Consider the following 16,259-nt stretch of genomic DNA (forward strand, 5'->3'; position numbering starts at 1 on the left):
CAAGAGAGAGTGATGAAAAAAAGCGCCAAATTCAACGCACATCGGCTGTGAAAACACAGCTCTACTCCAACATCCAAAGCACTCCCTCCTCCACGAACCTCCCAGATGACACCACGTTCTCTTCTTTAACCTGTACCTCAGAGAGCGGGCGAAGGCCCTGAGAACCGCCGCGTTCCTGCTCCCCTATTGGCCCAGAGCAGCGACCTCACCTTCAGACGCTACTTCATCTGGTAAATTGTTGCGGTTGAGATTAAACCCCTGATCCAGGCGAGGCCCACATTCCTTATTTTCCTTCCGCGTTCGGGCCTACTCGTAGAGAATGAACCTGCCCGTTCTCCCTTTACGCCTGGCTGTTTCTAATTAGGGACTTTTTGGTGTTTTTTTTACTGTGAATATAGCAAAGCAAGGGAGATTTTAGCATGCGTTCTTGATTGAGGTCTGTGTGTGTGTGTGTGTGTGTGTGTGTGTGTGTGTGTGTGTGTGTGTGTGTGTGTGTGTGTTTGAGTATGTGTGTGTGTGAGTCACCCTTTCAGTGTGCGCAGTCATAACAGCACGCTACCGACTCCCTCGGGAGTAGAGGGCTGGATGAGTGAAGCATGCTGGTGAATGGATGAATAATAAAGTATGTGTTGGTATTGCATTGTTGATCAATTTAAAAGAGAAACAGGTATATATCGCGTATAACACTCACCACAGAAGGGTCTGTGTTTATGTTCTCTCTCTCTCTCTCTCTCTCTCTCTCTCTAGTCATATGGGTTTGTAAAATTACTTCCTGATACGGGTTAGTGGTATTGGTTAGTGATATGCGTAAGTGATATGGGTTAGGGATACAGGTTAGTGATATAGTTTAGTGATATAGGTTAGTGATATGGGTAAGTGTTATGGGTTAATAATATGGGTTAGTGATATGGGTTAGTGATATGGGTAAGTGTTATGGGTTAATAATATGGGTTAGTGATATGGGTTAGGTACAGTGTAGTGGCTAGTCTGCTTGACTGCCAGCCATAAGGTAGTGGGTTTGATCTACATTGTCCGATGCGTATCCACAGGTCTCCCAGAGCTACGATGGCTCTGACACGTGGCTTCATATACAACGTAAGTCACCTCGGTCCGCTAGATGAATATAACAGATAAACCGGCTGCCATCGTCATTCAATGAAAACCAGAAGAAATACACAGCTGCTGGTGTGAGTTTCACAACGGCAGGTCTGAGAACACAGCTCATTGAGACCCTTCATCAGACCAGACCACTCCCAGACAAGGCCACACCGGGATATTTCAAACATCTCTCTCACAGACCTGGAGATGTCCATGTCTTTTCAGAGGTTAAGAAAAAAGTTTATCGACAAACACATTTGTTTCCCCAGAACCTGTGTTTGGATACTGAACCACAAGGCCAGCAGATCTTCACAGTAGTTTGAGTTGAAACCATAACAACCCCCCCACCCCCCGACCAACTTTTAATATACTTACATATTAACAGATTAACATGCAAATGAAGGAAAACTCCCAACCAATACGGCCTCCCAGGCTCAGATGGCTTTTACTCAGGAATCTGATATACTACTCTAATCGTCCCCATGCTTCCATCTTAGTATTGGGTATTAGTATTGCTAATGAGTATCAACAATAGTCGTTAAAGGTCAATATTAGTATTAATGCAGGCCCATTGGTATTAGTAATATAAGTAATGTATTAGCAATAGCATTAGCAGGAATGTATTAGTTTGATTGTAATAGAATTTTCTACACAGAACTGTATGTTAGTTAATAATTCTACGACTAAAGATTTATGAGTTGCTGTGGACAAACCCACACAGCCGTGCACACACACGCACGCACACACACACACACACACACACACACACACACACACACACACACACACACACACGCTCAATCCGGGCTGACTTCTAGACCTAGATGGTATGGTTCCACTTTGACCAGTGATTGTATTCTTCTTCATTATTCAAACCGAGGGGGCAACTAATGCCAGTGCTTGTGGCAAATGCCTTCCAGGTGTGTTTGATTGGCGCAGTAAGAAGTATTTAACACAAGGTGAAGTCATTAACACATGCTAGATTGGCAGATGTGGGGACAGCTGCCTTTTAGTGTAGAAGTAGCCAGAACTGCGGGTCAAATGTGTGATTTAATTGCACATTGTGCTGCGGCACATGATCGTTACAAGGAGGATTTATGTTTTTTTTCTTTGTGAAACCGCTTCATTTCCATTTTCAATATATGGTGTTAATTATTAAAGTGTTAAGAATGTCGCTTGAACACATTTAAAGAAGAATCGTTGCGTTTTTAAAGAGCAAACTGAGACTGCAGACCTAGAAGCTTAACTAATGGGGTAAAATAAGACTCTTTCACATTTCATGGTCAGTGTCCCCACCTGCTGGTGGAATCAGGATCGTGCTTCATCTACCGAACATCATGTTCTATATCATGTTCTACACACCACGTATTTGATTCTACTGCGATTTAGTTAGGTAAAAAATCGCAGTTAGGTAAGCTAAGTTAGGTAAGCTTAAAGTTAGGTAAGCTAATAGAGTTCAGAAAATATTTCAGAAAAAAGAGATATGAATGTAGTTGCGGTTCGGTGTGGTAAAATAAAAGCAGACTTCTTCTGATTATAGGCCCAATCATCAACATCCATCCGTAGGCTATATGTGAGGCAAAGCAAAGGTTTACGATGGGAAATTATACTGCAAATATAGAAGTATTGTATTAAGAGTCATTAAGCGCATGCATGTTACTGTGAATCAAAACGGTCGTTGCAGAAGAAGAAGCACAGGCCGGAGTGAGCGATTGCTCCTCAATGAGGGGATCATAATTTCCATTGTAATGGGCCCGCATTCTCTTCAATAACGAATATACTTAACAAATCAGGATTAGCCATGTCGTATTGATCAGCAGGGAAAGACCTTACGAATTTGATCCCTTTTGTCCTCGCTGATTGATCGGAAGATAATCCCTTGTCAGTTTTGACCCATGTGACTAAACGCATCATCCGTTTACCCCTCAACCCAACTCTGAGTCACTGTGCAAACGGCGGGTCCCCCTCGGGTGCCATGGATACCGAGGGCTCCTGACCTCCCCGACGACGTTTTTAGAGGGAGGGGGACACGCCGGACAAATACACGCTCGCGTGTGCAGCGCCCTTACGTGCGTCATAGCGCGGCTGTTGGTTTGCTCTCGTGGCTGCACAAGGGCCAACTGGCCCCACACTGATAAGGCGCTCATCTGATCTTTGAGACGGAGGTTAAATGGTTCAAAAAGCCAACAACGTATGGGGGTGGGGGTTCATAATTCGCATGCGTCATCCGAGTGTTTTACACGTTTATTTTGTGCACAACAAATGTTTTTTCAAATAGCCTACGCCAAAGGGACATTGACATTGTGGCAATTACCAAGCAATGGAAGGGAGGAAAAAAGGCGGGGAAATGTGTATTTACTTTTTGAGTCGTTCCTCTGAGTTTTGGGTTATTAACACACCTTTGTCATGTAAACAAGCATACACGTTTGCAGCTCTTAACGCAGGCACTAATCCACCATCAATCACTGGCCCCAGATCACCCTCATCCATTCGGTGTTAGCAGAATACAGGAACATCCTGTCATCAAAGCGGGGCTGCGCCTCTATTATATCACCCACCACCTTCCCAGGTAGGGAGCTCAGTCCGGCCGCTCACCCCACACCACACAACACAAAACAACATGACAACACGAGGTGTGCGCGTCTGGTTGCTCGTGGCTCTCCATCTCCATCTCAGGTGCGCGGTGGACGCGCTCGCCTTCCCGCACGAAGGCCTGCAGAGACACGCTAAAGAGGGGAAACCCACCACCACGACGACCATGTCGTCTCAGGAGAAATTCGACCGGATTTTCCACCTGAAGGAGTCGCTCCAGAAGCCCCCCTCGCCGCCCCACAAGCAGGCGCCCCAGTTCATGGTGGATCTTTTCAACTCCGTGTCCAAGTCCGCGGGCACCCCGCTGTGCCAGAAGGATATCCTAAAAGGAAACATCGTGAGGAGCTTTGAGGATAAAGGTACGTTGTGAACGGGTTAGGATCGTGCGTTTGTTGAATATTAGGGCCATTACGCAGTTTTTTGTTATAATGAATATGTTTTTGAAACAACAGTTTGGGGAATATTTGGCCAGCGCGCAGTGACCCAAAAATCAATCCCCAAACACCATCAACAACTTTACACACAAGAAAGCATGGAATTGTAAAGAAAATTAACGTAGAACCCTACGAGTGGATTTTTATTTTTGTGATGAAAACTAAATCTGCCCCCCACCCCGCCCACCCCACCCACCCCTTCCCATGAAAACAGGTCCTACGGGAGAGAGGTTTCACTTCTTCAACCTCTCGTCGTTCAGCAGAGACGAGCGGATAATCAAAGCGGAATTCCGATGGTTCAGGCAGAAACAGAAGCATTACTTCAAGTCCTTAGGGCCGCACGTCTATAAGGTAAGGCTTGCACCCCCGCCCCCACAAAACAAATAAATATATTATTCTGATATATTAGTCAGTTCAGGATGTTTGGATATAAGTTAACAATCTACTGCTCCTGCTCCAGGTGGACGTGTACGAGGTTTTGGAGAGCCGGGTGAGGCCGTGGAGAGGGAACCTCATCACGACCCGGTTGGTGCCCCTCTACACCCAAGGGTGGGAGGTCTTCAACGTCACTCAAACGGTGAGTTTCAACAGCGTTGGCGTCGGCTAAAACATGGGAACGCAGTTGCGTTTCTGTATGTGTGTGTCTGTGCGCGAGCCCGTTTGTGTGTGCGCGCACGCGTGTACGTGAATAGCTGTGCGTATTTTGCCAGTGGGTGCGCGTGCGTGTAATTGTGGGAGTGTATGTGTGCGCGCTCACGTTTATGTCAGTGCATGTGCGTGCGTGTTTTGTGCGCGTATGTGTTTTCTGTGCGTGTATGTGTGCGCGCACACGCATTTACGTGCAAGTCTGTGCGCGTTGTTTCAGTGCATGCGCGCGCGTGTGTATGTGTGGGTGGTCAATTGATCAGTTCAATCAATGTCAATACGAGTGTGTTGTGTCCTCGCAGGTGTCCAAGTGGATCGGGGACCGCCAGGAGAACAACGGCATCCTGGTGGTGACCACTCTCCCGTCAGGCGCCTGGCTGGAGGCCGCGGCCGAGCACCAACGCACCGACCACAACGCCTACCTGGTGGTGTTCTCCGACGACGCGAGGACGGAGCTCACCGGCAACACATCCATCCATCACGGTAGACGAATACGGCTTACTAGAAAACAAAAAAATCTTTGTCTGGCCCTCCTAGTCCACTTTTCTCATGGATAACTATACCACAAAATCAATAGCGTAGCCGCCTACAAAATGTATTTTTTTTAGCCTAGAAGTTCTAACGTTTTATGTAACGACTTGTCTAACACGATAATAATAATTTTCATTCATAACTTTATATCGATAGGTCATGGGAAAGCCCCTCCGAGCAACGACCCTCACGACAGGAAACGGAGAGCGATCCCCTCCTTCCTCCGCGGGCGCCCGCAGCCCTGCCAGAGGGTTCCCCTCTTCGTTGACTTCGAGGAAATCGGCTGGGCGGGCTGGATCATATCCCCGAGGGGCTACAACGCCAACCACTGCAAGGGCTCCTGCCCCTTTCCGCTCGGGGAGAGCCTGCGCGCCACCAACCACGCCACCGTGCAGTCCATCATGCACGCACTCAAGCTGTCCGACGACGTGGGTTCCCCCTGCTGCGTGCCGGACAAACTGCAGTCCATCAGCCTGCTGTACTTCGACGACGAGGAGAACGTGGTTCTGAAGCAGTATGATGATATGGTGGCGGTGAGCTGCGGGTGTCACTGAACCCCTGGCCCGCTGGGCTCTTTGCGGACTGTATGGTTGGTTGGCTGGATGGTGGATTCACATCTTTAAGCTAAATTAATGTTGGAAAAAAAAGAAAGCAATGTATTTTCGTCAAAACATGTCTAATATTGTCAAATTGTATTATTTTTAGAAATAAAAGATAGAAAAACGCATTTTATTTTTTAATGCCGGTCCATGGCTAAGCCCTGTCTTTATAGTGAATGACTAGTATAACCTTAATACAAAACGGTGAAGCTTTAAAGGTTAGCATTAAAGGCCTATAAAGAATGACCTGCAAATCAAGCCAAAAGATTGACGCATTAAATCTAACAAGATAGGATATTATTGATATAAACGAATAGTTGGTATCAATATTGTCAATCTTTCAAATAGTTAAAAGTTTGATACACAGTGTGTATCAAACTTGTATCAATGTATCAATACATTAATAATCTTCACAGAATATTTGTGGAATATTGAAAATTATTTCGAAAAATATATAAGTTAAGTAAGGAGGAGTACGGTCAGTAATATCTGTTGTTTTTATTGGAATGGATCACATAAACAGTAGTCTATCAATGAAATTCAAAATGAAACACCAAGGCAAAACAAAGTATCCTTCAAAGTCCTCTGCATGTATGATTTTTGGCAAAAGGCCACGGTATTTTACAGTTTCTTCTATAAATGATTGCAAAATAACTTTTGTTCTTCCTTTAAAATCGTTTTTTAAACTTGTGCATGCATAAACAGCCCTTTTTGTGCGATCATTCACAGGATATAACCAGGATTAACTCAAAGAACGTATATTCAAGGAACTTTAATAGTGCTCTTTGTGACTGCAAACCTACGTGGAAAAATATGAAATTGAGGACCACCATTATAGTGCTTAAACAGAAATACATCCAAAACTCTTCAATTGCAATTGACTCATCAACATTATATTACAATTTCAAGATTTACATCCGTGCTTCATCTTTCTTATCACATACAAAGAACAATATATATATATATATATACATAAATTTAAAGCACTATAAAAAAAATATGAAATTGCACATTGTAACACACAAGAATTCTAACAGTCACACACACACACAACACACACACACACACACACACACACACACACACACACCAATCACCATCTTACCTGCATCATTTGAATAATAGATTCACACTGTTGACTTCATTCCAGTTCAAAAAGACATCTCCTTACAACAATGAATGGTGGGGACTTTTAGAACAAGTCATTTATCAAAGTGACCAATGTTTTTAAAGCATAAAAACATCACCAGAAATCCAAATGAAATAAAACCTGAAAGTTCCTCAGTCTATTTAAAAGCCCTTGCTCTATATCAGCTTGCACAATCCAGCTCCTCTACACCCAGAAAGTCTCCCAGCATGTGGTCGTGCTGACCATAAACTGGTTCTAAATAGGGACGGCCTTCGTTACTGTACACCTGCCGTGACCTCTCATTCTGCCTCCGTTCAAACTCGCCCTGCTCCATTTGGGAGGCCTGCACGACAGATTTATGGGATATGGACGTCATGGGCACCGGGACAAATCCGTGGTAGAGCACCATCGGGGTGTTTAACACCTCCACAGTGGGCGCCTGAGGTATGGCGCCCTCTGGTGGCTGGACAGGCAACTGCAAATAGTTCCCTGTTTCTGGATCATAGAAGGTTTTGGTCTTCACCTGGATGGGCATGTCTACGAAAAAGTACTGCCCTGAGTCGGGATCTTGGAGGAGTTTGCGCTGGGTCATGGGGATGGACTGAGTCACGATGGTGTGCTCCACGCTGGACTGACGCGACAGCTGTTGACCATTGTAGCTGGACTGGCGGGAGAGGTTGGCTGGGCGGGGCGCCTCGGTGGCATACGCGTCGATGCTGTGACTTCTCTTCACCGTGACGTCTCCTCCTCTGCCGGCTTTCTCCTTGGCGCGACCCCTCTGCTGTAGCTCCTCCATGATGGACTTCTCGATACGCTGGTTCCTCGTTTCAGTCATTTCCGACGTGTTGACCGACATATCCGCACTGGCTCGGCGCTCCGCGTGATCCCTCACATGCCTGTCCACGCTCTGGGATCGTTTGGACTGCCTGTCTACTGCTGGCCGACTCTCGCTGACTTGGGCTTTGTATACGGGTACATTGCTGATCACCCGGTCACTGCTGTAGTTCCTACGTTCGGGTTTGTCCCGAGGATGATGATGCCGGTCACTGCTGCGGCCTTCCCGTTCTGTTAAAACGACGTCAGGAAGTCGATCAACGCTTCGGCCGCTGCTCTCCTTCCTGTCCTGCGTTCCTGCCTTGTAGCCGGATCGGACCACTTGGCTGTGATCCAGTTGATCGCTGCCTTGGGCTCTCTGTGGATATTGGGCTTCCTCAGTCTTAGTCTTGGTGTGCCTGTGATGATGACCGCTCTCGTTGGGATGGTATCTTTCGTCATTATTTTGGCCGTGCTCCTTGTTGATGCTCTGGCTCCGCTTTTCAGTGTGTCTTCTGGAGGTGGTAGAGGGTTTGTCCTCGGTCTGTACATTTTCTGGGTTATCAGCGCTGTGTTTTGCCGCCCTGGGCTTTCTGCTGCTGCTGGACGACTTCTGAGATGGCTTTTTCTGGCCCTCTTCTTTCTTAATCCTTCTGGTGGTCAACTTCATTGCTTTCATAAGGGCCTTCTCTGATTTAGGTAAAACCGGGGGAGGTTTGGAAGGCCCTGATTGGCTGCCGCTGGCACTGGATGGAGAGCCCGACCTCTCACTGGGCATCTTGGAGACTTTTTCCCCATCTTCCGTCTCAGCAGTGAGGTCGTCCCTGGTGTCCGCTGCCCAGCTTTCGACCCCGTCGGACAACGGACTCACTCCAGAGTTTCTGTCCTCTTCTTGTGGAACCGGTAGAGTGGGGCCGAATTGGCTTCTCCTGAGATTGATATCGTTTGAAACACTTGAAGGAGACAAGCTATTAAGTGGGGAGTTTTGCGGTGAGACTTCGCCAGGGGCGAAGCTTGTAATAATATTTTGAGAATGGTTGCTACTGGCGATGGCAGTGTTGCTACCTGGTGGGAGATTCTTTTTTACGTGATTTATTGCACCCAATTCCGAGCCGTTGAGATGTTCTTTCGGTAACCAGAGATGCACTGGCTTTACTGGTTTGTTAGAGAATGTGTTATCTTTGACGATGAATAAGGCAGGGATGTCCAAAGATGGCGAAGAGAGAGTGCTTGCAGGAGACATGGGTGATGAGTTGATTGTCTTTTCCTTTGTTTGTTGGCTTATAAGACTGTCGATTCCTCCCTCTCCACCGCCCCCAGCTCTGTGCCTGCCAACCTCCCGGTCCGCTTCTTCTTTCTCTGTACCAGGAGTTTGTAACAACGGCTTGCAAACTTCTGTCTCCCGTTCCCATACAGAGACAAGCTCTGTTCCTGTTGATGCTGAACCGTTATTGAGGTTTCCCAAGACATTAATAGGCTCTCCGTCATTTTCCTCCAACCCTGCAGTCAAATTCTCTAAAGAGTGATACACATCATTGTTTCTGTGTCCAGCACTCTCCACAGAGAAATAAGACGACTTTGATGAAAGACTAGCTTGATCAGGAGGGCTTTGGTTAATATTATAGCCATTTACTAACACTAGAGGAGACACAATGTTTCTAGGTATGTCAATGGCAGCCACCTGATCCAGTATCCCTTCGGCTTTGGTTGTTTGGTCAGCCTTGGCTGTTATCAGAGTTGTAGTTCCTGTTTTTTCTGTTAGGACAATACTTTCTTGGTTCAAGGGCTCTACTGGGCATACATCATCAGGCCTTAGTGGGGCCTTGCGCTTAACCTTCCGCGGTGATCCAAGACTGCAAAGACTCTCTTGGCTGTAGGTTATTTCTTTCCTTCTTTCCTCTCTTGGTGAGACAGAGCCATTTTTGGTCTGCAGCTCAGAAGACGTAACACATTCAGGTAGGATTGGATCTCCCTCAACTGCTGAGTTTGTCTCATTCTTTTTCCCAAGCTTATGATTGAAGATTTCTCTATTTTGTTCTTCCCTTTCTGAGTCTGTATTAACATCCGTAATAGAGGGTCTTTTATCTTTAGGACCGTCTTTAATGGAGAAGTCCTCCTCAGTTCCATCCATAGCGCTTCCAGACTCTTTTATGTTATCCTCCTCATCCTTTCTAGTAACTCCTTTTTTGCTCCTCGGTGGAACAGGTGGCACAGGGGGTACATCCTTCGTCTTCAGATTTTCTTTATTCTCTTTCAACAATTGTTTCCCGTCTTCCTCAGATTTTTTGGGTCTTACTAAATTGTTTTTCAGCTCTAAATCAGGGATGTGCCTTGCATCGTTGAATTGTTCTATTCCATTGTTTAAATCGTTAGAGTTGCTCGCTAGCCGTTTTTTCAAGTCACCACTGACTGTATTTATACCTGGCAGAGGGACCATTCCGCACAACTGATGACCTGCACCGGGCCTAGTTTCAGTCTGTGACAGAATATGTTTGATTTGATTATGATCCCTCAGATCGCCTAACCTCTCTTTGAGCTCCATATCTCTCAGTGCAAGCATACGGCCATTTTGATTTTCCTTTGCGTCCGCCGTGAAATTTTGCAAAACCGACTCACGTTGCTCTTGACTTTGTGCATAATCACACTCAGTAGCAGTGTTTTCTGCTAACAACGGGCCTGCGTCCTTTTCCTTCAAAGATTTATACTTTTGTCTTTCCGATATAACTTCCTCAAGTGCCATTTTTGCTCGGTCATAATTGTCATTTATAATTGCTTTGTTGAGAACAACATGGTTATCTAGCTTTGGGAAACCCTCCTGCTTGTTACGTTCTTGTTCTTTCTTTGCAAACATGTCCCTTTTGGCTTGTGTGTTACCTCTCATGGATAACATCCCCTTTTTGATATTTCTCAGCTCCCTGGAGATCAGGTCGTTCTTTGCCTTCGTCTCTTCATCTATGTTAATAGACCCTCGTCTTTCCCTTGCTTTATCGAGAACATCGCCTCGTCTCGCCCTTTCCAGCTCTTTTAAAGCATTCAAATCATTAATGATGTGCCCACTGTCTCTCATCATCTCTTCCTTCTTTCCCAAACCTATTCTCACTTTATTTTTACCCTCATTATAAACTTCTTCCTGCTCGTCCTCCCTCTCTGCGTGTCTTTGAGTTTTGATATAATTGTTCTGCCTCGCAGAAAATATGTGTTTCTTTCTGGCATCCTTCCTTACAGAATCACTTACATATTTCGGTATACAATCATTTTTAGCATTGCACGGATCTCTCTCGATCAGGTATTCATCAGCTGGGCTTGGTAAATCTGATAGTTTCTCAAGAGTAGGTATAATATCCGATTTAGTGAAATTTCGCTTTGGCACTGGTGGGGGATTTCTTTTGACGATAGTATTTTCAGACACGATGTCATCTGATCCACCTGTTTTATTTTGATGGAAGTGATGATCCATAACGGACCTGTCTTCAATTATATCTTCTTTTGAGTTCTCTGTGTTTCTCTTGCTCAGTTTTCTTTTGGGCTCTGAAATCATGTTTTTGATGTGACTTGAGTGATTCGTCTTGTTTTTTTCTGCATTTATTGCATCCCTGGCTGCTTTAATGACATCCATCGTACTTAGAGGATGGGAACTGGCATCTTTATCATTAACAGCTATGAACTGTGCAAAGTCTTTTGATTGTGTTTCCGAGCTACTGGTGTTTTCTGGTAGGTGTTGTTTATAAGCCGAGCTCTCTTTCTCCTGTTTATAGGGAGATGGTACTTTAACATCTGCTGCTATTTTGGGTGACAGTCGTTGAACAATATTTGGTGAAAGCGCTGCGTTAACAGCTTCCCCCTTTGGTGCATCTGGCAAAGGTTCCTTTGTTTGCTTTAAAAGATGGCGTCTGTTATCGGGAGAGACACTTAATGCCTTCTGTGGGGCTTGCGGCGGACCAGCCCCATTACCAGCAGTGACGGCTTTCTTGTACAAATTCAGGGACGGATAGTTTTTCTTGATTACCATTGGGCTCCTGTGGTTTTTCATCTGCATTACAGGTGCAAGATAATTCTCTTCACCTAGACTTCTGCTTCCCGAGGCCTCTCGTTTTGTCTGCAATAAATTTGTTATTAAATAGTCATCGGACAAGGGCGAACAGAAATCGTGTTTCCCAGCATCAACACATGGGGTGTTGGCTTGTTTTGAAACCGGACTGCAAGAAACCCACCCTTCTTTAAAGATGGCCGGTGTGTTTAAGCCTGAAGCAAGTCCCTCAGATCCCATGTTTGTATGGCCGCCGTTATCCACTCGAGGTGGCTGGGTGTCGCGATCAGGCATCTCTGATGATCTGAATTTAGGTGGGCTGTATCGACTCTTAACTCTTTTCCTGTTGTCTTTTAGGTTAAAGAGGATGCTCGAGGCTAGGGACTTGTAACCCTCTCGCCTGATGGGCGTTTCAGAGCCCAACCTGGCCTCCGAGTCCGGTCTGAGGGGCAGGTCGAGGGCTAATTGGAGAATCTCTGATGTTTCCGTCGGCTGTCTTGATGGAATAAGAGGAGTCATCAGCTGACAGATGCTAAACGGAGTGGAGGCCGCAGAGCAGCACTCCTCAATAGCTTGGACTTTAACACTTTTAGCTTCCTGTTTCACCTGTACAACACTCTCAGGTCTCAAACTCTCCACTATTGTTTTGGAGACGTGACCCTGAGGAGGCGGGATCACATTAGGCAGATTAACAGGAAGAGCGCTTCTTGACCTTGATTTGTTTTGCCTCCAGGGGGCAGCATTTCCTTCACTTGTGTTAGAGGAGCACCGCATTTCAGCCAAAAGGACTTTGGGCTTTGGTGGGACCTTCGGTGGAGGAGGTGGGGGGTGAGGTTTTGTAGCAGGGGTTGGAGGAGGTCCAGCCCCAGCTCTCTGAAACGGTTCCACCCCCTCTGCAGACATAGAGGGTTCTTTGGCCAGGGCTTTCAGACATGGTTGGGAATCCTCTGCATGGAAGATATCTATTCTATGGGCCTCTGCCAGCTCCCTGTAGAGTGGCGAATCATACCATTTGGGGATCTTGTCCGAGGGGATAGAAGTAACTATTTCCTCCCGCCCGAATGGGAACCGGTTGATGTCCCTCCACATCTGAAAAGGGCTAAATTCACTATGAAGGAAAAAGTTTTTAATATTCAGTTTTCTCAGTTGGATGGTGGACTTCCCATTCCTTACTTTTGAGGCGTCTTTTCCAGACTTCTTTGACGAGCCATCACCGGAGGGATGTCGGTGACGGTCGTTTTGCCCAAAATGTCCATCCGCAAGCGTGTCGTGATAATCCGAAGAAAAATCGGAGAGCTCCATCCGGATGCTACGAAGTGCCGATTTATCCCATGATTCTCCATTAGAGTCCTTCTCGTCGCTATTGTCCAATATTCCCTTGCAGCCTTTCTCCGTGGCGCTCAATGCCTTCAGGAAAGACGACACCTGGGTCATACTCTGCTGCAAGTCTTTCCCGCCATTGCTGCCGTGATGCTGCGACTGCGCTTGCTTTTTAGACTCCTTCGTCTTTGTTTTGCGAGGCGTCCCCACTAAAGGCTTGTGGCAGTTGAACGGTGAAAATCCGTAGGTGAACTCGTCGTTGTAAACGGCGTCGTCCCCCACGCAGAGACTCCGGAAGGCCCGGTCCGTCAGGGTGCTGACCTCCCGGTCGGCCTCATCCATGAGCAGCTCGGTGAAGCCGTTGGGGAAGCGATGGTGCAGCATGCTCCCCGCCCGCTGGCCCAGGTGACGCTTCTCCACGCAGGTCATGGCGCGCCGGTCCTCGGACTGTCTCGACAGCGGCCTGGGTTTCCTGGGTGTGTGTCCGTCACGTCTCCCCTTTGAGCTGACTGTGTGCAGTCCAACGAACCATCGGCTGACAGTCCATTCAGGTCCCCATGAGGACGAGTAGGTTGGGTATCACTGTTTCCTAAAAATAGAATCCGGTTTTAGACAAAGCATTGACGGCTTATCTAAGCACATATCGTTATAGGTGATAATTTATCAAGTGTGCGTGTGTGTGTCCAAGTTTCTGCATATGCTATAAATGGTTTGAACTTAGAGGGTGTGCAGTTGACCTTTGTGTACAAAGCATGTGCAGAAGTTGACTATGCGTCGCTATGTGCATGGTAGACAAGCACTCCAGAGCCCCAGCGCTATTTAAGTCAAGCAAGGTGCTTAAAGCTAAGGGTAAAGAGTGGAGACTGGCATGATAAAGGGGCTCTGAATCCATATTTGAAAGTTTTCTTCCAATTCCATTTTACCAGGATCACTATCCATGTCACAAACGTCTATGCACAATCCTTGTGCATATGTGTTAATGTTGGTCGTTCAATTGTTTACAAGTAAATCGCTAAGCAAATTGTTTTGACAATCATTTGTGCAAGTTAGTGTCAAGCACAGAGCCCTGGAAATCAACTCATCTCTTATAATGTGCTTTAACAGCTGCTGCCCTAGCTTACTTTAGCTATCTGGCTGAGGGCCTGGAATAGCACATTAACCCATTTATATATCCTGACCGAGGATCCTCTATTGACACTGAACTCTTTAAGTATTCCCACGCAAACAGGACACTCCAAGAAAGCAGATGGGTAGCTAATTGGAACAAAGATCAACACAAACACTCTGAAGTTGCTAACACTTGCAGTGCTAGGTCATTGGCTTAGTTTAAAATAAAACGCAACTGGTGAACTGGTTGAACTGGTTCATAGGTAAAAAAAAATAAATGTTAGGATTCATCACACCCTGACTGCTTTATAACATTCTAATGACATGGCCTTTTCAAATATATCCAGCTACATTTTATGAGCTATATTAACACTTTATACAATTTTGTTCGACAAACACATTTTCTGTTGTTAGCTAGAAAGAATGTTAAATCGATTAGGACCCTGAACCATAACAAAGCTACGTGTTGCTAGTGACAATATATATTTTCCACATATTAGGATGTTTTTACTGTAACCAGCCCCCTGTTGTTAGCTCGATATCACAACATTACATTAGTGACATTACTGTATGCACCCCGAGGAATATAATGCTTTCCAGTATGACTTTGGCTGTATTTAGTTATTTTCCAGTGCTCAGAACCTGATACCAGTTCGGCACCAAGGTGCTTTCCCACCAGTCGCTGCTGGTGTATTTATACTCAATGACCTGGATCTGCACCCACCCACTGGTAACAGTGCTGTATTATATGTAATTACCCGCACGCAGATATATCTATGGCTGTCTGATACATTAGCAATGATAAATTACTTCTGTAATTACCGTAACTCCTTTTATGGTCATTGAAAGTGTGTCATTTATTGTTTGGGAAACTTTCTAAATGGATTGTTTGTTCATCTCAGAATAATAATAAAAAAGAGAAGCAATGTAATAAATAAAATAAAAAGTGTAAATAGCACACAATATGCACACATGCTAATTCCATTCTACATGCCTCCTTGTTTTGGTTATGTCCATAGTAGGACAGCTATCCCATGGTAGCGCCAGTGAGCACGTACAGGCCATCTTCTGACTGCTCAACCGTTAAACGGATATCTCACCTTCCAAATGTGTCTTCCATGTATAGGTTGAGTGAATCCAAAAGGAAAAAACTGAAAGTCAAGCAATATCGATCCAAACAACCTGTTGAGCAAAAAAGTACTGTCAATGATTCACTCTTTGGGATCAAAGAAACAACAACCTGCACATTTACATTCATTTTAATTTTAAAGTTCAAACAAAACAAACCAACCCGACAAAGACCCTTTACTCACTTAACTGACTGAAGCCCTCAGCTCCATGTTCTAAAACACTGCAGGCAACCGTCTCACTGTCCGATACGGAGATACTGAAATAGACACACCCGTTGGTGTGGCCTAACTTGAGTATAGGAACTCTGGAGCTAGCTAGCTTGCCCACATTGGAACCTCCGGGCGGGTGTCGAGTGGCAGTTGCAATGGGAGGCAGTGAACGGCAGGGCCAGAATTGAGGAGGATGAAATGGACACTGTCATTGGCTATTTTTGTTTCAGGGCTGTATTGGCTTAGAGAGTACCACATGGGCACTGCTGTTGGATGGGTGGTCGCTAAGCACCTTTTTTCTTTTTGAAAGATGACAAAGGTTGCTGGGTATGTGTTATTTGAGGTTTCCTCGGAGAAGGAGTGGCAGTGGCGGGGGGTGGGGAGGAGAGGGTTGTTCAATGGGATCGCAATCCTTTAGGATGAGCAACTGAAGTATGCGTATTGTTTTACATTTCTTAAAAGAAAAGTTAAACACCCCTCAAATTAACACAAAAAGACCATAACAAAGCCTAAACAACAACGTGCCCACAACTCATAGTGGAGAGAGATGGGCTTGGGAAACAGGCACTTAAGGCATGATGACTAATGTGTTTATGTGGGAGGGCCGATGTTGTCCATGTCGTT

At 45.7% G+C, this 16,259-nt stretch overlaps 1 protein-coding gene across 1 annotated transcript; it reads left to right on the top strand.

Moving 5' to 3' along the window:
* Positions 1–3,718: 3,718 nt before the first annotated feature.
* LOC307090779 (bone morphogenetic protein 2) lies at positions 3,719–5,854 on the top strand (the record flags this gene model as incomplete). The annotated part of the gene is made up of 5 exons (XM_079757546.1): positions 3,719–4,049; positions 4,339–4,475; positions 4,585–4,701; positions 5,072–5,252; positions 5,457–5,854. The coding sequence occupies 5 exons, from the start codon at positions 3,719–3,721 to the stop codon at positions 5,852–5,854; spliced, it is 1,164 nt and encodes a 387-aa protein (XP_079613672.1).
* Between the last annotated feature and the right edge of the window lie 10,405 nt (positions 5,855–16,259).

The sequence above is a fragment of the Pollachius pollachius genome, assembly GCF_949987615.1.
Source record: "Pollachius pollachius genome assembly, chromosome: 19".
Taxonomy (NCBI): domain Eukaryota; kingdom Metazoa; phylum Chordata; class Actinopteri; order Gadiformes; family Gadidae; genus Pollachius; species Pollachius pollachius.